Source organism: Podarcis tiliguerta (assembly GCF_965153285.1).
Source record: "Podarcis tiliguerta genome assembly, chromosome: 2".
NCBI lineage: Eukaryota > Metazoa > Chordata > Lepidosauria > Squamata > Lacertidae > Podarcis > Podarcis tiliguerta.
This window is the reverse complement of record NC_139535.1, coordinates 80,570,162-80,595,499: the sequence shown is the minus strand read 5'-3', so window position 1 is coordinate 80,595,499 and position 25,338 is coordinate 80,570,162. Positions and strand designations below refer to the sequence as shown.

Below are 25,338 nucleotides of genomic sequence, written 5' to 3'. Positions count from 1 at the left end.
TATTGACTCGAGAGTTGATACATGAAATATTTCCCCCCCCCCAACAAATCTGTGCCAAAGATTATTTCTGTCCCCCCATAGCTTTCCTGTAATACATTAATTTGGTTGAGAGGACTACAGTCCATACACATTTATACTAAGCCTCTGCAGAATTCAGTGCAAAATCCATAAATCAGTCTTTTGGGCAATGGGTGCAAGACGTTGGGGAGATGTATTCCAGTACAGAGCTGCTTGCTCTCAATCCAAGGCATATGAAAGAGCACGTAGGATAGTGATGAGTGTTGTGCCCTCTGTCCTTACAGTATAATACTTGCCCCAGTCATGCTACTACTCCAGTGCTGGTTAGAGAAGTCTCCTCCCCCTGGTGTTGACCTTTGCATCGCTGGGGCTGCTGCACTGTGTTAGGGTCAGCGCTGACTTCTGTGAAGGAAGCGGGTGAGTCAGCAGCTCCATTTCCTGCATTGCGTCAGGAGGTGTCCAGAACAAGTACTGAGGCTCTCTGGGCTGTGACCTGGCCTGATTCCAACTCACAGCTGAGTGAAGTGGCTCTGCACATGTGCTCCAGGCTGCAAGAAGGCAGAGCTGCAAGTGTAGGCTCACTGAGGCCCGTTGCTCAAGCCAGACTGCTGGGTTCATTCCCACATCTCTGCAAGACAGTTGACTCTGTAGGGACTTTGTTATACACCTGCCTCTCAGAGAAAGAACTCTCGGCTAGTCTTTGACTCTCAAAGCGACTTTTTCTTAGAGCTTCTTGCTTGCTTCTCTTATAGTCCACACTGCAAATTTCCTGGGCAAATTATTGCAGTGACTTCTCTAGCTGCTACAGCCAAGACTGCTGTCTCACAACCAGACTACATGTACAGTGGTAGCTCAGGTTAAGAACTTAATTCGTTCTGGAGGTCCATTCTTAACCTGAAACTGTTCTTAACCTGAGGTAACACTTTAGCTAATGGGGCCTCCCACTGCCGCACGATTTCTGTTCTCATCCTGAAGCAAAGTTCTTAACCTGAGGTACTATTTCTGGGTTAGCGGAGTCTGTAACCTGAAGCATCTGTAACCCGAGGTACCACTGTAATGTTCAATTAAAAGGTGTGTTGTAATTATGCTACTGTTACTTAAAGCGGCCATGTGGGTCCCTGATCCTGAATGTCCTTCTGGTCTAGATCAGGACCCTGCACCGATTTCTTGCTGCATCTCCTCCCATGCCATTTGCCTGCACACTGTACAAATAATAGCTGGCGGGGGGAAGACTTTTAGCAGGCACCTGGTGCAGCAGCCCCAGTCCGGATTGGGAACACCTTATGCATCAGGCTATCACACAGCTCCTTTTCCTTTGAAGTTACAGTGTCCAGTGTGAATAATGTAGATTTGCATTATAGCCGCTCTGATGCAAAAATAACTACTACTTCTTTTTTTGCATGTATGAGTTTACAGCAGATCTGGTCAGCTTTGTGCAGAAGGCATTAGTCTTTGCTACTGAGCGTCTTCTGTTATAAAAAATGCCAATTTTTTTCTCTATCTTGAATCCATAACTTTAGTAGTAGTTTTCAACACATTAAAACATCAAATGAAACAGTCCAGAATGAAACAAATTCAAGCTTCAAGGGAAATGTTTCAGATCCTTCTCTAAGTGACATTTTGCTTTCCCCATATTTATTTTCCTTCTTAATTTATATAGCTGCCCCATAACAGAAGTACTCTAGGAAGCCAGTGTGGTGTAGTGGTTTGAGTGTTAGACAAGAACCTGGGAGATCAGGGTTCAAATCCCCATTCATTCACCATCATCATAATTTATTACGGTCAAAGACCAGCTCTAAAAGCACAACTGGGACAGCTTTCATGTAAAGCAGTTTATAACAACAGCTTAAAGATTAAATTCATTCATGAAACTCACTGGGTGACCTTGGGCCAGTCACAACCTCCTAGCCAACCTCACAGGGTCATTACAGGGATTAATTGAGATGGGGAGTGAACCATGTACCGTATTTTTTGCTCTATAAGACTCACCTTTTCCCTCCTAAAAAGTAAGGGGAAATGTGTGTGCGTCTTATGGAGCGAATGCAGGCTGCGCAGCTATCCCAGAAGCCAGAACAACAAAAGGGATTGCTGCTTTCACTGCACAGCGATCCCTCTTGCTGTTCTGGCTTCTGAGATTCAGAATATTTTCCCCCCTTTTTTCCTCCTCCAAAAACTAGGTGCGTCTTGTGGTCTGGTGCGTCTTATAGAGCGAAAAATACAGTACTCCTTGGGGTGAAAGGTGGGATATAAATGCAATAAATAAGCAAAATGTGCCTGGCGCCTGGGTAATTTTAAGCACTGCTTTTTACTTCACCTTGTTTTTTCTGATTGAAAATTATTTTAACCAATTTTTATATTGTTGGCAGTATGCAACTACGTTCTAAGCAGCCTAGACCCATTGAAATTAAGGAACCTAAGTTAGGACATTTTTATTTATTTAGATTAGTATCTTGTTTTTCCACTAGATGGTATTTGAAGCGCCTTACAGTAAACGTGCAGTTTTGAAAAGGGATTCACCACTGATAGAAAAACTCAGGTTTTTCCTATTCCTTCATGCTGACAGTTTTTTTAAAAAATCAGCAGGGGGATGGGACAAAAATGTGCTCTTGCAAATTCTGAGCTAGATACCATCGTGCTGAAGGTTGAAATTGGGAAGCTGAAAGCTTCAAATGACAAAAAGGCACATGTGCAGTTAATGTAACTTGAGAAAGAGAGTGAAAAATGGGAATATGCTTTCTAGTCCATTGTTGCTAAAATGAGGCAGCATGAAAAGGCTACAAATAATTAGGGCACAAAATGTCCCATTTTTAAAAAATAAAAAATGACAAAGGGAGGATTGTGCTGGATCCTGCTAGAGAAGGAATACTTCAGAGAGAGTCTTCCTTTTTCTTTCATTTTTTGTAATGTCAAGGGCAAAAGCCTCTGTAGTGCATAGCTCTGACAAAGGGATCTGTGCTGCTCTTGCAAAACTGTTCCGCAATTTGCCTGCTCAGTGTAAGGATCCAACTGCTGTAGATCCTTTAGCAGTGTATTTGTCTTGTGCTAATTAAGAACTGAGAGAGAGAGAGAGAGAGAGAGAGAGAGAGAGAGAGAGAGATGCTTTTCTGCCATTGGTCACTGTTGTCACTGTGGATGGTTGCATGGCGTTTACTAGCTTACAGTAACATTGCTGATAGAAAGACTACCGCATTTCTCTTCACTTCTGCTTTCTGCCACACAGGGGACTTGTGTTTTCCAGTCTGTGTTGGACACAGATCCAAATAACTACCTAGATTTTATATTGCCAAAATAAGGAGAAATTGGTTGGTCAGTTGGCTGGTTGTCCTAATAAGCCTGTGGTGCATCCTTAAATTCTTTTGCACCCAGATGAGTCTAATAAAGTCTGCCCACCCCATTCTGCATTAAGGCTTACAAACTGTGAACTTTTGGGCTCCAAAATCATGCTTAGCTTTCTCTCCCTCCCTCCCTCCCTCCCTCCTCTGCCCTGCATTTTGCTTGAACATCCAGCCAGAAGCAGAGTTCTGGACGACTTGAGAGCTTGCTTGCTGTTTCGTGGTATTTTACCTCATAAAAGTATCGCCCTACTGCAGTTCTGGGGATTTCCTGGCCCTCTAGAAAGTTCACTCAGAAGGGAAGGCAAGTGGCAAAGCAGCAGGGGAAGATGTAGGCCCCACCATTGCTCCCTTCGGCCGTGGCCTGTGTTCCGGTATTGCCAGCGAATACAGGAACTCTGTTAGGAAGTGGTTTGTTTGCTCACAGGCTGGAAGAGCCGTTTGAATCAACAGGCAGGAAATGAGGGTGTAGCCAGCGCACAGTTCGAAGCAGACGGGCGGCCTGGTGTGCCTCTCCTGGGGCCGGGATGTCTCTTTCGGAGCCGGACACAAACTCTGAGCATGACCAAGAGGTACAGTCATTTGAAGGGGGGTGGCATCGGGATGCTTCCTCCCCCCACCTTTTTTTAATGATAACCAAACAACTGGGGAGGAAGGGCATTGCATGTGTAGAAATCAGTAGGCCAGTATCAATACGAGGCAGCAGGAATCCTAGTCTTAAGATGCGGGAATACTGCGTGTGTTGTGAAAGTGGCTTGGGAACTGCACTGCCTTATCTACAAGTGGCTCTGCATGTTACAATACACCCTGATGTTCATCTGTGTGTGTATTTGCTGCTCTGCACATCAGAGAAACGAACATGAAAGGCAAAAAAGCACAATGGGGTACAAGTAGCAGGAAGTGTTAACATTTGTGGGGCATCTGTGGGCAATGCGCCTCAGTCTGGAACACATAGACACATGTGAGAGCAGCAGAATATGTGTTTGAGGAATGTTATCTTTTACGTGTTGGAGAAAGGAGGGACTGTAGTACTTACAGTGGTACCTCGGGTTACAGATGCTTCAGGTTACAGACTCCGCTAACCCAGAAATAGTACCTCAGGTTAAAGAACTTTGCTTCAGGATGAGAACAGAAATCACGCGGCGGCAGCAGGAGGCCCCATTAGCTAAAGTGGTGCTTCGGGTTAAGAACAGTTTCAGGTTAAAAACGGACCTCCAGAACGAATTAAGTTCTTAACCCGAGGTACCACTGTACTCTACTGAAAAAGGTGTCTGAGACGAAGAGCAAAAGATATATAATATTTTGTGTGTAAAAGGGGGGGGGGCAGGGGGCCTGTAAATATTAGGGGAGACCATAACATATCTATAGGTTTGTCCGATGAGTTATCACTGCATATACTTGCTATCATGTGCCTAACACATTTAATGCCAGGCTTCATTGAGTAGATACATGCAGCTCCTTGCAGTGCTTTGAAATGAGATTACCTACTTTGTTTCCTGCTCAGAATTCCTTATTCTCCACCTTCCCTACCCCAATATATTCACTTCAGTCCAATATTCTGGCCACATCCTTGTGCTGGATAGGACGGATAGCTTACTGGAAGCATATTGCCCCCACCCACCCCCAGCAGTTCTTCTGCCTATGTGCAGACTCCACAGGCTCTGTGCATTGTTCATAGGGTAGCAAGGGAAGCTATTAAATGAGTGTCGTTCTGTGTTGTACTCCCCCAGGCCACTTGTTTAATTCCTTCCAGTAAGCCTGTGAGGTCCGTTTCCTTACTAGAAGACTTACGTGGATAATATTTAACTACAATGTGCCAAGTTCCCACCTGGGCATGTATCCTGTAGCTGGGGCACCACAGCAGGGTCAGCCTCTGACTCAGACAGCCTAGATTGAAGGTAGTGCCAGAAAGAATTTGCCAGCGCATTCCAAGTTGGCACCAATCAAACTGTTGTTACTGAGAAAGTGCTTCTAATTTGGCTCAACCTCTTAGTCTCCCCCCCCCCCACCTACAGAAGCCAAGCTTTAAATGCACACAGCTTCGTTTTTGTGCATATCCTTCACCTGTTGACTGTGTATCTATCCTTTCTCCTTCTATAATTATGCTCCCAATCTGTCACAGCTAAGATTTCAGTGTTCTCGGGGCATGGACCTGCCTTCTTACGTTTATGTTACTTATTCCTGTGGAGCACCATGTGTGTTGATGGCACAATAGAATAATCATAATTTGCAAAAGGCTTCACAATCCTTATCTCATTTATTATTATTTTTACCCTTACGGCTTATCACAAATTTATACACATTTTACAGACACACGTGCACATGGACATGACTGAGGGTTTTCAGCTCAGGACAAAAGCCCACACTAGGACTTGACACATTTAGACTTCGACTCTAAGCACACATACAGTACGCCAAAGTGATGCCGTTAGGATTGGACTGGAGCTGCCTAAGAAGCTTAATGGTGCTACACAGCAAAGAAATGGATGCTCTCTTTCCTCCGATGGACATGGAGGATCCTTTTGTAGTTCCATCCAAGAAGAGGCACCATTCTGGACAACTAAGTTTTCATTACTGTCCTGCTTATTGGTGCAGTCCACTGATGGCAAGCACAGTTCTGGGAATAATTTTAAGAGCTGAAGGTTTGGGAACTATATCTCTTGTCCTTATTAGTAAAAGGAACCTACCGTCGTAAGAGAATTCAGCCTTCATAGTGCCGAAAGCAAAGGAACAGGGCAGTAATGGTCTGCTTGAACTTCCTAAAGAGCTCCACATAATCCAGGCTAGCGTTGGTTATGCAGTGGTTTGAGCAAGGGGTGTGTGAGAGGAGTCAGAGGGGTTTTTGTTTTGCCTTTTTCTAGTTGGGGAAGGGGGAGAAGCTGTTTGCCTGAATCTGAAATTATGGACTCTTATGTAGTTCTAAGGAGAGAGTGCAGTCCAGAATGGGAGAGGTTGCACCCAGGACTGCTGGGTTCTTGGACCATTTATCATTCCTATTTCGGTGGCAGACTGTCTTTTGCTGTAATGCTTCCCTCCCTCTCTTTCGCCTGCTTCCTCACTGCAGTTATGCATGGCTTCTTTGCTCTCTTTATAGTAGCATTTCCGTGAAATGTCTAGCAACATGAGAACATTTTTAGTGCTAGCTGGATGCTGCTTTAGCTAACGTCCTGGGCTCAGTTGAGCGGAAGGGCAGTATATAAATAAAACTTTTATTAATAATATAATTATAATAAAAATAACACTTACCTAGTGCTCACAAACATTAGCAATAATTCCTTGAGCAACCTTGCAAAGTAGGTTGATGTTATTTATCTATATTTACAGTTTGGTGACTAAGAGAGAGAAGGGTGACTTGCCCAAGGCTACGAAGGGGGCAGCAGGGTGGATTGACTTTAAATCGTGCCAACTTAAATAATGGATTTTAAACCACCTAGAAAGACCATTTTTAAAATATTGATTTTTTTACATCGCAAGAAGGTGAACCATTCACATGTCACTTACATACTAGTAAGTTTCTACAACAATCAAACATATTGGTTTGCTTCTAATTAAAACCTTTATACAGCCTAGTAGCATAATCTGCATTTTGTTGTCATTGATCGTGTGTCCTACCTGCACAGCAAAATCATATCTGCTTAGAACCAGATCTTCGGCTTAGCTCTGTGGATGTATGCAAGGATAGTAGGCAACAGGCATGGGATTGGGCTATAAGTGTACTTCCAGTTGCATAAAATTATGTTTCCCTGTTAAAGGGAAAGTCACTGTGCATATTGCTTCATTTATATGAACATCTGTGACTAAGTTGAGTTCTGAACAGATTGCAGAATCTAGGTAGTTGGAAGGCATAAAGTAGGAGTATAATATTCCCCACATGGAAAATGGATAACAGATAGGCTACTTACAAGGATTTTCTGAAGTTTAAAGAGAGTTTAGAGTTTAAAGTTTGAAAAGAGAAGAGGTATCAGATTATACTATAGATTGGTTTCAGTACTTCGAGGTGAACGGGTTATTTAAAAAATGGGAAACTAATTCGGAATTTGAAAAAATTGTAATAGGAAAGGATGCGAAACTGATTTCTAAGATTTATAAACTGTTATTGGAGTGGGAAGCTAAAGGCAAAATGGTAAAGGCAACAATGATTAAATGTGCTATAGATATTGGTTATAATACAGAAATGTCAGCATGGGAAAAACTATGGGGGAGGACTATGAACTTCTCTGCCTGCTACCTTATTAAGGAACATTTACAAAAGATGATTTAATGGTGGTAACTTGAAACCCAGCAAAGTGGTGAAAATGTACAGAAAAAGGTCAAATCTATGCTGGATGTGCCACAAGGTACAGGGAACCCTGATCTATATGTGGTGGTTGTGTAAATATGATAGAGAATACTGGGAGATTCTATTAAATAAAGGAAGATTTGAGATGGAAATTGGTGGAATTGCAGATTATGCAGCCAACAAAAGACTACCTAGAATGCCATGGAGAGAGGGGCTAGGAAGTCTGAGGATAAGAGATAATGATGAGTATTGTATGGTGTATATATAAGTTGTATAAATGCATAAACAAAATAATAATATAAATAAATAGATAGACAGATCACCCATATAGGCTCTGTGGATGATTCTAGTGATATTCAGAATAGCACCCATTGAATCATAGTGCTAACCTGATTCCAGTGCCTGTAAACAACTCATTGCTATGTTTTCCCTTGCAGAGTGATCCAGGCAACTGGTCAGTGCTGGAGCAGCTGGGCCTGGACCAGAGCTCAGATTTCTCAGACACCAGTGTACAGCAGAAGCTGGATGAAGAAAAGGAGAAGATTAAGCGTGAGATTCGAAAAGAGCTGAAGATAAAGGAGGGAGCAGAAAACTTGCGCAAGGCAACCACAGACCGTAAGAACCTCTCCAATGTGGACAACTTGCTCAAGAGTTCCAACCGCAAGCTGGAGGCCCTGCACCACCAACTGCAGGATCTCAATGCACATATTGTCGTCAAAGACCCTGAAGAGCTGGGGGGTAAGTGTGTGCAATGGGTGGGTGGGAAGTCAAGGGTCAGGTGCTATGGGGGAGCCAAAAAGCAAGCAGAGATTTAGGGCAAGAATGGGTAGAAACTGATGACAAGGTGCTCAAGCTTTTCTTAGGTATTTGTGGATTTAAGTCTCTCTCTGGCTTCCTGATGATTTCAGCTGGCAAGAGTTTAAAGAACTACAGAGAGGGTTGTTAAATTGTGTTGGTGAGCTTCCCTTGATCAAGACATATCAAATCTTTTAAACACCTCTCACGGTGAGCAAATCCGCGACTTTACTGGGTGGTGTGTGCTCTTTCCCCTAGTTTGGTGAGAGGCATTTAAAAGGAAATGGCTGGTTTAGCGAAAGCTGTCCATAGCTAAGTTAAAGAGGTCACTCATATAAAACAGGACTGGCGGCATCTGCCTGCACTTAAGAATAATTTTGTGGCATATAGAATAGGATAACCCATCCTGAATGCAAATTAAGAACAGATCTTCCAGTAGGCTTCTGTACTGGGAATAAGGGCATTTATTCTTAGAATTATTTCAGTATCAATACATGGGAAAGCAATTTTTAAAAAGCTTTTATAAAAAGGTGGGAACTGCTTTAAAGTGTCTCCCTTATCCCAGGGCAAGAATCATTATAATATGACAATTTTAATTTGTTTTGATGAAGATGACTGTTAGCCTCTTTGAGTATGTTATAGAATAGCAAGCTATAACCTGCCATTTATTATTATGTAATAATAACCTTTCAGATTAGGCTTACTTCAGGTACTATTTTTGAAAACTTGCACATTCCACCTGCATTTTGTTTTGGGGGAAAGTTCAGAATATAGAAGTGAGTATTAATAATTCAGTTAGCTTCATATTTGTCATTGGAGAAACACAGCTTTCCATAGGTTGCTACCTACAGTTCTTGAATGTTCATAAAACCATCAACAAAGCTGTGAAACTGTGTATTTGTGGTGTGTGTGTGTGTGTGTGTGTGTGTGAGAGAGAGAGAGAGAGAGAGAGAAAAAGAAAGAAAGAAAGAAGGAAAGAAAGAAAGAAAGAAAGAAAACTCATTTGAACTGCCAGGCATTGTTTGTTTAAAAACTGTTCCGTATAGATCCACACCCTAGCCTATTGGCACCTTTGTATGGTAGAGGAAACTTTACACTTTGCCAATCCTGTTTGTATGCTCCTCCCTACCTGGCTGTTCCCAGCCCCTTTTTCCTAATAAGCAGCGGCTATGCCAGTCTCCAGATGTGGACAGTCAGTAACAGAGCAGAAACTTGGCAGCTGGCCTGTGCGTGTGCAAGGAGGCATTGGGGAATAAGCAGCAGCAGGGAGAGGAAGATCCCCAAACCCCTCTGTATGAAGCAATCGAAAAAAGGCACAGTGGAGCCCATGGAGCACACAGGCAGAACCTTAAAACGTCAAGGCGCCACTACCATTCCAAGATAGCTTGTTACAACGATGGGGCTGCACCTTATGGAGAGGCAGCGGCCTGTGACTTTGCAAAAGAGGAAGCGGTTGCTGTTGTACCTGACTCCACTGTCAAGCACAGGCCACAAAAATGGGGAGGAGGGGGGAGAGCCTGCGTATATATACAACTGGGCTAGAAAGCCTGCAGGGCTTGGGCGTGGCTGTTTCCTTTTTGCTTGGAGAACCTAGGCTCAGATCCCCCTGCAAACCAGAGGTCAGAAAGGATAAGAGTTCTGGATGGGCCACCGTCTAAGCCTGGCCTCATTCAGCCTGTGGGCTGTAATGTGGTGTTGCTGACAACACTGCAAGTGTTCTTTCTAACCAAGTGCTTTGTAAATCTAGGATTTACTCAATGGTGTACTGGCTTAGAAGATCTGAGCTGCTCTCTTTTTTTCTAAAAAGGATTCATTCCAGTTGGCTTGCTTTACACTACATTGCACAGCAGTGAATACCAAGCAGTTCTGGCAGCCTTTCTCAAGAACAGGCCCCCAATCTTATAGTCCATTCTTTGTCTCTGGGAGAGAGAGAGAAAAGCACTAAACTGGGAGTGTTGGGACTGCAGCATTGCCTAATACTAGTTCCACATGATGTCAGCTAGGGTCCAGAATTTAAAGTGCCAAAGTCTGAATACGGCCTCTCTTAAAAGCCTTTGACCTATGTATTCAGTGAAGAGTTGTCTGCCCTGACATGGATGTTGCACAAAATACATATATTATTGTTTATGCATCTAATTGTATGCAACTCTTTCATAGATTAAATCACACTCAAATGCACTAAATTCAGACCTGTAGATGTTTCTCTGGATCCAGGAACATACTAGATACTGGTTAACTGAATTCAGCTTTTTTCTGCAGTCTGTCTCATTGGCAATCTGCTCTTGGATAGAAAACATAATGAGGGAATCCTCTTACTAGGCTTGACAAAGCATCCTTTGTATAACTCTTTATATTTAGTATTTAAATGACAACTTCTTTGTAACAAATGGCCCTTTGGTTGAAACAAGTGAATTTGTGTTTTTATATAATTTGAATAGAATTCAGAAAGATTTCAACGTGCTCATACTGATCAAAGTAACAATAAGCAATGACACAATATAAAGCAATATCTTTTAAAAAAATGCATCCATAAAATAATACTAAATCAGCAAAAAGGAGATATTATTTGCTGCTGCTTTAGGTTTTCCTAGACACTAAAATCCTGAGTACACTCACATTTTAGCCTGGTACTTAAAACTCACCAAACTGAGCACAAAACAAGTAGCTCTGGGGGTGGGGAGTATTCCAGAGTTGAGAGACCACCTCTGAGAAGACCTTTCCCTCCTTGAGGTAACCTGGACCTCATGATTTTAATGGTTAAGAAGCAGTGCTTTGAATTCTGCCCAGAAAGGGGCAGCACGTAGGTACAGCAGCATGAAAATGGGCGATATATCTTCTCCAAACAAGTAGACTGGCTGATATGTCTTATTCTGTGCTGAGGTCCAGAAACCTCTAAATCAGAACACAATCTAAATGTGCTCACTGGCTTGATTCAGTCTTTTCCCCAGTGCCTCCTGGGGGGTTACGGATTCCATGATGCCAATGAGCCAGGATGGGCATAAAGATGTGTACGGTATGCATTCCTTTGCATGCTCTTGATGGTCCCTGCTACGTGATGCCAGTTCCCTACCTGCTAGCTCATGTATTTGGATGGTTCCCCTGATAGTGATGGTCTGGGATTTGTGCTCTCTTGGCATTAACCACTTTACTGTCTTCCCAGATGCCCCACAATCGCCAGGCAGCCTGAGCCGATCAACAGCTACCAAGAACCGCATTGCTGGCCTGGAGAAGCAGCTCAATATTGAGCTGAAGGTGAAGCAGGGAGCAGAGAACATGATACAGATGTATGCCAACGGTGCTGCCAAGGTATGTGGATTTCGCTGGCTGGCTGCCTCCTCTCCTGCCCTGAACTTAGCTAGTCCCTACATGCTCATCCACTAAAATGCAAATATACCAGCAAAGCTGCCAGATGCAGAGCTAGACCATTGGTCAACCTTGCTGCCAAGGAGTGTGGTGGAGTCTCCTTCTTTGGAGGTCTTTAAGCAGAGGCTTGACAACCATATGTCAGGAATGCTCTGATGGTGTTTCCTGCTTGGCAGGGGGTTGGACTCGATGGCCCTTGTGGTCTCTTCCAACTCTATGATTCAATATTGTCCTTTCTGACAGACAACAGGTTCTCTCCAAGTTCTTTGGCAGAAAGCCTTTGCCATACCTGCTACACAAGGTGCTTTGAACTATGCAAGTATGCTAGCCTTCTCTCCTCTAGCTGTTCAGGCAGCCCTGTTCAGGGAAGTTTTTAATGTGTGATATTTTAGTGTTTTTTGGTTTCTATGGAAGCCGCCCAGAGTGGCTAGGGAAACCCAGCCAGATGGGCGGGGTACAAATAATAAATTATTATTATGCCTCTTGCTTCCAGCAAAGCCGGAATGGCAGGCTAGTTGCATGTATAGCTGCAAAAGAGGGAAAGTTCCTAGATAATGATATCAGCAGGTAATTCCTGCTGGTCCGTGTACATATTTCCTATTATACCTGTAAACCTTTCTGAGTAAACTCTTCTGCTATGGCTGTATGTCTTACCGTTAGCTGCAAAAAACATCTAAATATAGTTGCTCTATTAAGCAGTGCCGCATACGGTTGCACCAGGAAAATTTTGGTCCAGATATCACATGCAGTTACACATTTTCATACGATCTCGTCCTTGGGACCAAGATGGCAACAGTTGACTGAACTGATATGAAAATACCATTTTTGTGCATCTGAACTTTTGGGGGAGGCAGGCGCTTCTGTGGATGATTTTGGCGTCTTTGTTATCAGGTTCTCAGGACTGAAAAGAAAAAGAAAAAGTTGGGTGGCATTCAATGTAGTGAAAGGCAAACATTCTGTCAGCACAAGGGTTTCCTCTTACTGAACAGAATGTCCCCGTCCCCCATGCAATTCAAAACTGTTCTAAGGATTCCCCCAACCCTCTGGAGCAGATCTGGGGACAGGGTGAGGCGCACTTGGAGGAAGGAAATGAGGGACAATCCAGTTGCTCCGCTCGCACAGTTATTTATTAAAATAACACCTTCACAATTTCTGCGATTGGGTTTTCTGGTTTACAATATTCACATTGGAAACCACTTTTGTTGAGGAAGAAGACTGGTTTTTGTTGAGGAAGAAGGGATTTTGTAGCTGCTTCTGTTTTGAGGCTTACCCCCATAGACTGGATGCCTAGGATGTGGTTCAGTATGCAGAAGAACAGAACATGATACCTCCAGGTTTAGGAAGCATGGGTGTGTGAGGGGGTGTTTTCTTGTGTTATGGCTAGGGACTGATGCGCTGAGAGCCAGATGGGCAGGCTTTGCCCTTGGATTGGGATGCATTCTAATGACTAATTCTCTCCTGCCGTCCCTGCTAATCCCACCCCCACCTGGCCTGCCCTCTAGGATCGGAAGCTGCTGCAGACAGCCCAGCAGATGCTACAGGACAGCAAGACCAAGATCAATATAATCCGCATGCAGATCCGCAAGGCTATGCAGGCTGATGAGGTGCAGCTGAATATGGAAGATGGGCAAGGTGAAGGGGAGGATAAAGAAGGCGGTCCCTGTGGCCGGCAGGCTGCTCTGCAAAAACCAACGTCCCTTTCTCCCACTTTTTAACCTTTAAAGAGCCCTTTGAGAGCTGGAGAATGTCAGGAGCTCATCCTCCACTTGAGTAGGACCCTGGCAGAGACACATGCCCAACTGGCATGTTCCCTCCCTCCTGGTCGATCATTTGGGAGCTTCAACAGCTTTCTTCAGCCAAAACATCACAGCGACCGATGCCAACAGACATCGGCACATTTAGGGATCTGCAGAGTCTTTGCAGCTTGCATAACAGACCTTAGCAACTCAGCATTTTGGCTAATCTACTTTATTTACATATAAACACACATGGAGCACTGCAACATGGCTCACTCACTCTAGCATCAGACAGAAAAGAGAAAAAGAACAAAAGACAATATTCCCACTTCACGGAACACAGTAACACAAACATCCTGTCTCCATCACTTCCCACTTTGTGGAGTCAAAACATACACCATCATGTGATAGACAAGAATCCTATGACTGCAGTCACGGAGCAGGAATTCTAACAGAGAATGCTCCCTGGAGCAGTTTGAATAACCTCCACCTGGTGCTGGGGAACCCCCCCCCCCCCATTTCCTTGTGCCTGGGATGCATGTGTTCTGGGTTCCCTCCACAACTAATCCTGCCATCTGATGCAGATAGCAGATGCCTGACGCCCATCCTGTTACTTGCAGGTAACACTGACCTGAGCACCATCGAGTTGAGGATCGAAGAGCTGCGGCACCACTTCCGGGTGGAGCACGCTGTTTCCGAGGGGGCCAAGAATGTGCTGCGCCTTCTGGGCTCCACCAAAGTTCAGGACCGCCATGCCATCTCCGAGGTAATGGGCACTTCGTTCAGCTGGGGGGGGGGGAGGCGGGTCTCATAAGGTCTGATTATATACACTCACACATACGTACGCATACTTATAAATGGTTTGGGAATTGTAAACGGGTCCTTTCTCTAGGACTACTATAAGCAGCTAATAGGGTTGAAATCAGCCAAACTCCTCTCCCCGTTCCCCCCACCCTGGCTTAGGTTTCCTCTTGCAGCATTCACTATTAATGAAGCTGTCTAGGGGAAACAAGCAGACCATCTGTTTGTCACAGAGGTTGTGGCAGGTATCATAATTTGCAGAGTCTCCATAAGCAGAGTCTGGCAGGAATCCGAGATAAGTTAAAAGGTCTGGGACATCTACTTGTCCTTCTTGACTGTTCTATGGTTCCCTAGCCTGTGACCTGTTGCATCCAGTTCTACTTGCTGCTGAAATTAGGAGTGGGTGGGTTAGTGAGTCGCCCAGCTGCAAGCTCTGCTACTGAGATGTGACTTGGGATGTTTGTGAATTAATGAGTACTGTGCCTCCGTGTCATCATTCATATCCCAAGAAGGCTGTGGTATTAGTACAAGGTTGGGAAATGGGGTGGCGGATGAAACGACCATCAGTGCCATGTGTAGGATGTAGCCATATTTGCCCCTGGCCGTTTTAGGCACAGACCAAGCTGAACGAGTCGAGCCAGAAGCTGGACCTTTTGCGGCACTCCCTGGAGCAGCGTCTAGCCGAGCTGCCTCAAGATCACCCAAAGGGCTGCCTCATCAAGGAAGAGCTCATCCTGGCATCCTCCCCGGCCTTCAGTGCCCGCAATACCACTTCCTACCAGCACAACCAATACAACACCCTCTCAAAGCCATCTCCACTCACAGGTAACTGGACTTAGCTTTGCTTGGGGTGCCTCCAAAGCCCACTGCTATTTTTTGGCGGGGTTTTCTGCAGTATTCAGCACTGTCCACTCCCTAAATGCCCCAGGGCTGTCCATAGTTAGCACCTCTCTAATTTGCGCAAGACTCCTTCCTCACCTCACTCTCCTTTCCCATACCTTAGTAGTGGGAGAAACCTTGCTCTCTCAAACCCTTGAGAAGACTCCAGGGAGTTATGGCTGCTCTGCTTTGAATGCTCCTGGCCTTCTGGACCTTCCCCTTTGAGCTGTTGTCTCTCTTGTTGATAGGGATGCTGGAAGTGCAGCTGTTGGGCTGCAGCGAGCTGTTGGAATATGTCCCAGGGCGCACCCGTGGCTCCACCGTCTCCCTGCCGTGCAACAGCCCTGGTGAAGCGCGGCCATCTTTCATGAGCCGCAGCGGGCGAGGCCTGTACAGCCGAAGTGGCAGCGTAAGCGGCAGGACCACCATCAAATCAGAAGATAATAGCAGTGAGTAATGTGGGGGCAGGGCGGGTTGGCAGGCTCTAAATTGGGCGAAGGGTCAACTGGAAGAAGGGAGACCTTCTAGCATAACTAGTTCCACATGGGGGATCTGTGGTCCCTATCTTTGTCTCAGCCAACATCAGGTGGAATCCTTCTACTCTGTTTTTTCTCATTCATCTCTAATTAAAGAGATTTTATTTTTATTTTATAAATTGTCCAGTAGCACCTTAGAGACCAGCTAAGTTTGTTCTTCATATAAGCTTTCCGTGCGCATGCACACTTCTTCAGATACACTCATAAGAGATTTTGTTCGCTCTGCCATCATCTGCTGAAGAATGTCAACAGTATGTTGGGTATCTGAAGATGCATTTCTTTTCTCTGCTGTCCTTTTCCTGGTACCTGACATGCTGAGTGTTGGGACACACACCCTGTTTCCCGCTTCACTTTTTAAGAGTTAACACTTCTGAGCTTGTTCCCCTTTCTTACTTGCTGTCCGTCGCTTTTCCAGCTTATCGGTACTCTTCCTCTTGCAGATGAGGTGAGTGCTGTGCTGAAGCTGGACAATGTCGTTGTCGGCCAGACAGCCTGGAAACCCAGCGGCCTACAAGCCTGGAACCAGACTTTCGCAGTGGAGCTGGAGAGGGTATGTGGAAAGATGCATCCTTCCATGATGTTCCTGGTTGGGTCACAGGGGGTCAGCAGTTTTATAATGGAAAGAAGACCTCTGCGTTTGCTATCCTTTTGGGAAAGGAATGGAGGGTGGCAATCACATTCATACCCACTTAACTTGCTGTTGGCCCCCTCTTCTCAAATGTCAAAGTATAACTTTGTGGAGGAATGAGAGAGTTTATCAGGACTCATATACTGATATAAAAGAGGAATTTTGTTCATTTGTGCATCTCAAGGACATAGCAAGGGTCATTAAGATTCTTTGCTCTTTGTACGCATCAAGCAGTAGACTGGTCAGCTATAGCTCTGGCACCTTTTGTGTCGTATTGCTAAACTGTGCTTCATACAGAGAAAGGTGGTGAAGGTGTGTTGTCCCCCAGTGTCAGTTTTGATTGAGCCTTGGTGTGGCAGTTGTGGGTACAATGTAGAGTCAAAGCCAATAAGCTGCTGCCATTTTTTAAAATATGGATTATTTCCCTTCCTCTCAGGCACGAGAGCTCGAGATTGGTGTGTACTGGCGTGACTACCGCAGTCTCTGTGCCCTGAAATACCTGAAGCTGGAGGATTTCCTTGACAACCAGCGCCATGAAATCCACCTGGAGTTGGAGCCACAGGGCATTCTCTTGGCAGAGGTAATAAAAAAGACCCAAAATGGGCAGAACTGGGATCTGAATATCTAGAGATCCAGCTAGTCAGATTTCTTCGCAGATAAGATGAGAAATGCCAAAACACAAGAGTTATCTGATAATAGCAGAAGAAATACAACCCCGTTTTCACTATCATTTTTGTGAATATTAAGAAAGTCCTCCAAATAATTCCTATTATTATTCCTTCTATAGAGGCTAAGCACTTGCCCAGTGTACTATTAACATGCAGCCCTTTGTAAAAGTGGAAGTTTCCTATAAGCAGCAATACATTCTCCCTATGTTGGCAGAAATAACCCATGCTTTGTTAATCTCTGTTTTTTATTTATTTAGGGTTGAGATATATATATATTCTCTGGGATTTCCCCTGTTTGGTATTTAATCATATCTTCCAGAGTATTTTTCTCAACTGAACATGGGTGTCACTGTTTCACGTTGCTGGATTGCAACCAGCACAAGCATTGCACTGGATTTTTAAAATTGTCTACGAAATTCCAAAGCAGACTCTTTAAGTTGCCTGTGGGTTTTAATGTTGTCCCCCCCCCCCATTCTATAAAGTGCTTTGATTTGATCATTAGGAAAATGCAGTTTACCTACAACGAAAGCACCACTTTGAGAAAATACATTTAGCAAGTGTACGGTTACTGTGAACATGCACAAAGAAATCCAACTGGAAAGGCTTTGTTCTTTTTCTGAAGCATTGCATCTCATTTGGATACTAAAATATGGAATATTCGTTACAGGGACAATCAACAGACTGCTATCTCTTTCAGCGCCAATTCAATTCCTGTGGGATAGTTTCCTCCCACAAAGATTTCATGTTGAGAAAAAGAAGTCAAAACACCCCCAGCTTCTGTTTTGTCTCATTTTGACAGGATGAAAGAATGATCTCCAAGCCATTTATTCCAGCCTGGAAACAGTGTTGGTGAACCCTGAATTAGCATGGGGTTAGCAAGGAGATAGATGTTGCCTCTCTATAGGTTTTCGGTGCACTGCCAAACCCTTTTTATTTCAGTGAGCTGTCAGTGTGGTTTAATGCTTTTAGCTCCTTGCTTTTAAACTTGTTTTGACCTGCTCTTAATTATACGGCGCTGTTCTTCATAATCATCAGATTGTCTCCATTGTATTTGTTTTGATATGTTATTAGTAACTTTGCGAGCCACTTTGAATTTATTTGTAAAGAAAATCAGGGTAGAAATTTCTAAATAAAACGAATGTTGTAGGGATATAAGACCTTACACTCTTACACTGGTACTTATGGAGCTCTGGTTTTTCTGACAGTGCTTGGCTGTCCCTGTTTTCATCCTCATGACAGCGCTGGGCAGTGGGGAAAGATTTAAGTTTCTCTATCCAGCACTGTGAGGGACGCGGGTGGCGCTGTGGGTTAAAGCCTCAGTGCCTAGGGCTTGCCGATCGAAAGGTCGGCGGTTCGAATCCCCGCGGCGGGGTGCGCTCCCGCTGTTCGGTCCCAGCGCCTGCCAACCTAGCAGTTCGAAAGCACTTTCGGGTGCAAGTAGATAAATAGGGACCGCTTACTAGCGGGAAGGTAAACGGCGTTTCCGTGTGCGGCTCTGGCCACGTGACCCGGAAGTGTCTTCGGACAGCGCTGGCCCTTGGCCTCTTTGAGTGAGATGGGCGCACAACCCTAGAGTCGGACACGACTGGCCCGTACGGGCAGGGGTACCTTTACCTTTTACTTTTTATCCAGCACTGTGATGGGAAAGAAGCTGAGGCTGGTGACAAGACTCTTGGGCTGGGGTATTGTTTAGATCAAAGCTTTCCAAACTGTGTATCGCAACATGTTAATATTTCAGCTGCAATTGGTTTGTCACATGAATGCTCCCCACGCCCCTCCTGGGGCTGGAAATGGGTTTGTTTAACCTTTGGCTTGCTAGTAAAACTGAATTAATGCATCACGAAATGATGCATGTCTAAAGAGTGCATCATTGGCATGGAAAGTTTGGAAAGCTCTGGTTTAGATGGTTTTGTGCTATTGATAATAATTTTTCATATATTTTTAGATCTTAACTATGATTTATGTGGAAATGGTTCAGTTTGGTTGTGTACTTTCTGATGAGTTTTATTTATTGCTTAGGACTACTTTTGTTATGTTTGTAATTCTGCAAATGTTTTCATGTTGTAAGCCACTTTGAGCATGGTTTTTACTATGTAAAGGTGGCATACAAATAAAATGATGATGGTGATGATGATTTGCATGCATCACCTGATGGGAGTGTGCACGCCTCTGTCCGCCTGCATGTATGTGGTGTACATATGGGTGTTCAGGAGTGTGGGAAGGCCACACCCAGCACTGGCCTAGCAGCCCCTGGAGTGGTTGCCCTGGGGCTGAGAAAGACTAAGCCCCTCCCTCCTGCTCCAAGGTGGAGACGTCTTCTATCCCATTCTATGTGGGTGTGCTTTATAACCTACCCTAACTGCCTCAGCCTTGAGGCTCTTTTTGCAGTAGTGTTCATAGCAGAAATTATCGCCCAGTGAGCAAACTCACCCTTGACTAGCTTATGTCATTTCCCCCTGCTGCAGGTTACCTTTTTCAACCCTGTCATCGAGCGCATACCCAAGCTCCAGCGGCAAAAGAAGATCTTCTCCAAGCAGCAAGGTAAGGGTTGGGTGAAAACGCCAAAAGGGCAGGCAGCATCTTCGCCACCCTAGCCTTGCCTGGTTTTCTTAGGTGCTTTCTTTTTTTTTTTTTTTTTAATATATATTTATTGAAGTTTTCAAATAAAGCATATATTAGATAAGCACAACTTATCATTGTCCATTTAACATCTCTCAATTATTACATGGGACTCCCCCACACCTCCCGCATACACTTACATCATTATTAAATTTATTTCAAACAAATTATCATTTAACTCATCTTAATTAATAATCTTAATTTGGTTTGACATATAATTCAGCCTTAAATCTAATTTAATGGTAGACAATTATCTGCACTGGCATCCAATTCAACACTCAGCCAAATTACAATATTTTTGTAAATAAATCTTAAATTCCCTCCAGTCTTCTTCCATCCTTTCTTCTCCCTGGTCTCGAATTCTGCCGGTCATCTCGGCTAATTGCATATAGTCCATCAGTTGCATCTGCCATTCTTCCACAGTGGGTAGCTCCTGAGTTTTCCAATTCTTGGCAATTAATATTCTTGCTGCTGTTGTTGCGTACATAAAGAATGTTCTGTCCTTTTTTAACACACTCTGGCCTACAATACCCAGGAGAAAGGCCTCTGGTTTCTTAGTAAAGGTGTATTTAAACACCTTTTTTAATTCATTATATATCTTCTCCCAAAAGGCCTTCACTCTAGGGCAGGTCCACCAGAGGTGAAAAAATGTTCCTTCATTTTCCTTACATTTCCAACATTTGCTATCAGACGAATGGTATATTTTAGCCAGTTTAACAGGGGTCATGTGCCATCTATACATCATTTTCATCACATTTTCCTTCAACGCATTACATGCAGTGAAGTTCAGCCCAGAGGTCCACAACCTTTCCCAATCTTCAAACATAATATTATACCCAATGTCCTGCGCCCATTTTATCATTGTTGATTTTACCATTTCGTCATGTGTGTTCCATTTCAGCAGCAAGTTATACATTCTTGAAAGTACCTTAGTCTTAGGTTCTAACAGTTCAGTTTCTAACTTTGACTTTTCCACTTGGAATCCTAGCTTTTTGTCATTTTTAAACACTTCTTTAATCTGAGCATATTGTAACCAGTCTCGCACTTTGTCTCTCATCTTTTCTAAACTCTGCAATTTCCAGTTGTCACCATCCTTTTCTATTATCTCCCAATATTTTGGCCAGTTGGCCTCCATATTGGCTCTTTTCCGAGCCTTAGCCTCCAGGGGTGACAGCCACCTCGGAGTTTTATTCTCCAGTAAGTCTTTATATTTTGTCCAGACATTAAAAACTGATTTTCTGACAATATGGTTCTTGAAGGCCTTATTTATCTTAGCTTTATCATACCATAAATATGCATGCCATCCAAACGCGTTATTAAAACCTTCCAAATCCAAGACATCCGTATCTTCAAGAAGTAACCAATCTTTTAACCAGCAGAAAGCTGCAGCTTCATAATACAACTTTAAATCTGGCAGGGCAAAGCCCCCTCTTTCTTTCGCATCTGTTAATATTTTAAATTTGATTCTGGGCTTTTTGCCCTGCCAGACAAATTTAGAAATATCTTTCTGCCACTTCCGGAAGCACTCTGTCTTGTCTACAATCTGCAGTGTCTGAAACAAAAATAACATTTTTGGCAATACATTCATCTTGATGGCAGCTATTCGGCCCAACAAAGAAAGTTTTAGTCTTGACCAACTATCCAAGTCTCTCTTAATCTCTGACCAACATTTTTCATAATTATCTTTAAATAAACTCAGATTTTTTGCTGTTATGTTTACCCCTAGGTATTTAACTTTTTTAACCACATTTAGTTCTGTCTCTTTCTGAAGCTGTTCCAACTCAGTATCTGTCAAGTTTTTCCCCAAAACTTTAGTTTTTTGCTTGTTTAACTTAAATCCTGCCACTCGACCAAAGTTTTGAATCAGTTGTAGTACTCTTTTCAAACTAGACTCCGGCTCCTGTAATGTCAGAACTAGGTCATCTGCAAAAGCTTTAAGTTTATATTGTTTCGCTCCGACCTGAATCCCTTCCACCAACCTGTCCCCCCTAATCATATTCAGGAGCACTTCCAGAACCGAAATAAACAGTAATGGGGAAATCGGGCAGCCTTGTCGTGTACCTTTTTCAATTTTAAACTCTTCTGTAACCACATTGTTAACTATCAGTTTAGCCTTTTGTTCTGAATATATTGCCTCAATCCCGTTCTCAAACCCCCGTCCCACTCCCATTTCTTTTAAATTCCCCTTCATAAATTTCCAAGATATGTTGTCGAAGGCTTTCTCCGCGTCTATAAAAATTAAAACTGCTTTAGTGTTTATGTTTGTTTGTAAAAGTTCCAATATGTCTATGATGTTCCTTGTGTTAGTAAACATATGTCTGCCCGGGAGAAAGCCTGCCTGGTCTTTATGGATTATCTCACTTAAAACTTTCTTAAATCTTCGTGCCAAAACATCTGCAAATATTTTGTAATCCACATTTAAAAGGGAGATGGGACGGTAGTTCTTGAGTTGTGTCTTTTCAGTTTCTGACTTTGGAATCAATGTGATAAATGCTTCTTTCCACGATTCAGGCGCCTTCTTCCCTTCCATTATTTCATTACTGACCTCCAACAAAGGTTGTATCAAATAATCCTTCAATGTCTTATAGTAGTTAGAGGTCAGTCCGTCTGGCCCTGGTGATTTGCCCTGTTTCAGACTCTGGATGGCCTGTTCAATCTCTTGTCGTGTTATTTTGCCATTCAAAATTGTTCTATTTTCTTCTGACAGCTTTGCTAATCCATTTCTCTCCAAAAATTGTGTAATCTCTATTTCATCTTGTGGCCCTTGAGTGTATAGCTTTTTAAAATACCTCTGGAAGCACTTTCTAATCTCTCCCGGGTTCTGAATGTTCCTTCCTTCAACCTCTAAGTTTGTTACTGTATTTAATCTTTGTCTCCTTTTCAGCTGCCAGGCTAGCAGTTTCCCACATTTATTTGCCGATTCAAAAGTTTTTTGTTTCATTGTTTTAATCTTCCATTCTATTTCCTGATTTATCAGTTTGGAATATTGTGCCTGATAAAGTTTAATTTCTCTCAGAATCGGTTGGGACTTCGGGTTAGATCTTAACTTCTTCTCCAACTCTTTGATACTTTCCAGAATTTTATCTTTCTTTTCATTTTGCAGTCTTTTCTTTAAGGAATTCTGTTGAATCAAGAACCCTCTCATCACAGCTTTACTTGCATCCCAGATAGTTCTTTTTTCCACCGTAGTGTTCAAGTTAATCTCAAAATAGTCCTTTAAAGTTTTTTGGGCCTTCTTTACAATTCTTTGGTCTCTAAACAGGCCATCATTCATCTTCCATCTAAAGGAGCCGGTTGGGATCAATGTCATATCCATTCTCAAGGCGTTATGGTCGGAGCATGTTTTAGGGCAGATTTTCACCTTCCTCACCTTAGGTGCCAGACTTCTAGTTATCCATATTTGGTCGATTCGTGTCCAAGTCAGTTGAGCTTCAGAAAAGAATGTTCCTTCTCTTCCCAAGGGGTTTCTAACTCTCCAGATGTCCACCCAGTCCATATTGTCAGTCATTTCAAAAAAGGTCTTAGGTAGTCTTCCCTCTTTAGTAATGTTCTGGTTCTGTGACTTATCCATATTTGTTGATACTACCCCGTTCATGTCCCCCATCATGATGACGTTGTTGTAATCCAGATAATCCAGCATGGTCTCGTGCAACTTCTTATAAAAATCCGATTTTCCTTCATTTGGAGCATAAATTCCTAATATCAAAATTTTTTCTCCTTGATACTGTACTTCTATTGCGAGGATTCTTCCACTTTCATCTTTAAAGAGAAATTTTGGTGAAAGGCTCTCTTTTGCATAGATCACCACACCTCTCTTTTTAACTGTATCCGATGATATAAATTCTTGACCAAGCCTTTTATTTATTAACACCTTTCTATGGAGCCTAATCACATGTGTTTCTTGTAAGCATATAATGTCCAATTGTTCCTTTTTTAAAATATGAAAAATTTTAGACCTTTTTTCGGGACTGTTACAGCCATTTATGTTCCAGCTCAAAAGCTGCAGAGACATCCTGGATAAGTCTGGTTATTCTTTCTGGGGTGGTACCTTGTTCTCCGGTCCTTGAGGATCCGAGGGGGCGGGCTCCCCTGGAAGTTCTGGCGCTGGCAATCCAAGTCCTTTGTGGAGGTCTTCTCCGTGTGCTCCCAAAAACTTGTCTCTATCTTCCACTGTTTTGATTTTGATCTTTCTCCCTCTGTAGGTAAAGGATAATCCTTGTGGGAACTCCCACCTGAAGATAATTGCGTTGCTTCTCAACAGTCTTGCCAATTCCGTGTAGTTAGATCTAAGGTCCAGCAACTGCTTAGGAATGTCCTTGTAGATTTCAATTCTCTTGCCCAAAATGTCTAGTGACTTTTCGTAGTGCAGGCCCAAAATCTTGTCCCTTTCCTCCTTTGATCTCAGTGTTATCAAACAATCTCTGGGCTTCTCTGTCCTTCTGACTCTGCCAAGCCTGAAAGCAGATACGATTTTGAAGTCTTTTTCCTCTAGCTTCCAAAACTTGGCAAATTCCTTAGTTAGAAATTCAATAAAATTATCTTCTTCCACCTCTGGTATTGACCGTATCCTCAAGTTGGTCTCCCTGTTTCGCAGTTCTGTCATCGAAAAGTAAATCTGATGTTCTCCAACTTGTTTGCTGAGTGGTCTTACTTCTTTCTCAAGTTCTTCCAGTCTTTGACTAGTATCTTCAGCCAGTTTACGATTTTCACCTACAGCCTCCTTTAATTCTCCAATAGACTGGGCATTCCGTGCAACTTGTCCAGTCAGCTTATTCAAGCTTTCTGTGTTCTGTTCAATTTTAGCTGTATGCAAATCAGCCTTCTTGTCCAAAGCCTCCAGTTTCTCCAAAATTTTCTCCAAGACAGAGCTACTTGTCCCTGAAGCCATATCTCCCAGGTGCAGCTCCTCTGTCTCTCCCTCCCCTGCCTGTATTAGGGAGGCCGCCTCTATGTCTGGAGGCAAAGTGGAAGGCAAGGCCGGCACAGAAGATCTGCGCTGTGAGGCTGCAGATAAAGTTAGAGTTGTTTGTTTAGTCCTTCCTCTTCTCTTTGCGCCACTCATTCCAAAGTTATCTGTAATCCAAGGTCAATCCAAGTTGTTCCCATGAGAAAGCAGAGTCCCAGATACAATAGTCAAACAGAGGCCGGGAAAGGGAAAGTAGGACAAAGTCACTGCTGTAAATCCAAAATCCTCTAGAGGGAGCTTAGTACGTCTTCAGGGAAAAGATCAAATCCAAGTTAAACTTGTAAATTTAAATCCATGTCCATCGCCTCCACAATGTATTATTTTTAGCAGAGTAAAACTTAAAGCAAAACAGTGTTTCTTACAGTGCCTTGACTGCAACAGTTTCAAAGTATCCAGTTCCAACTCAGAATGTTTCAAAACCTGAATTCAATGTATCCAAGGTTGCAAACTGGTGCTCTTCCAGGCAGCTCCAGCACCAGAGATTCTTATTTATTTTGTAATCCACTGGTTCCACAGAAGAAGAGTATCAATGCACTCCCAATATGACCAGCAAAAGTCAATAGCTCAAAGTCTTTCACTCAGAAAACTGCTTTAACAGGGTGCCAGCATTTAGTTAACGCATAACTTTTTGTCTCCACTCCTCCTGCTCTTTGCTTAAAGTTCAGTATAGCGGGAGATGGGCTTCCTGCTTATCCTCACTCCGTTTTCAGCCAAATTT

General features: G+C 43.3%; 1 protein-coding gene across 4 annotated transcripts in view; it reads left to right on the top strand.

Moving 5' to 3' along the window:
• The window catches only part of PKN1 (protein kinase N1), a 66,200-nt gene that overhangs the window by 26,182 nt on the left and 14,680 nt on the right, over positions 1-25,338 (top strand). For 2 of the 4 annotated variants that reach the window (XM_083430737.1, XM_083430738.1), the window contains exons 2-10: positions 8,067-8,367; positions 11,585-11,730; positions 13,290-13,419; positions 14,144-14,289; positions 14,936-15,149; positions 15,452-15,652; positions 16,180-16,289; positions 16,804-16,947; positions 19,501-19,576. In XM_083430737.1, the coding sequence (XP_083286863.1) occupies positions 8,067-8,367; positions 11,585-11,730; positions 13,290-13,419; positions 14,144-14,289; positions 14,936-15,149; positions 15,452-15,652; positions 16,180-16,289; positions 16,804-16,947; positions 19,501-19,576 (1,468 nt within the window). Of the gene's footprint in view, positions 1-2,605; positions 3,923-8,066; positions 8,368-11,584; positions 11,731-13,289; positions 13,420-14,143; positions 14,290-14,935; positions 15,150-15,451; positions 15,653-16,179; positions 16,290-16,803; positions 16,948-19,500; positions 19,577-25,338 lie in introns of those variants that run through there. The other 2 variants (XM_083430735.1, XM_083430736.1) reach the window with 2 other exon arrangements.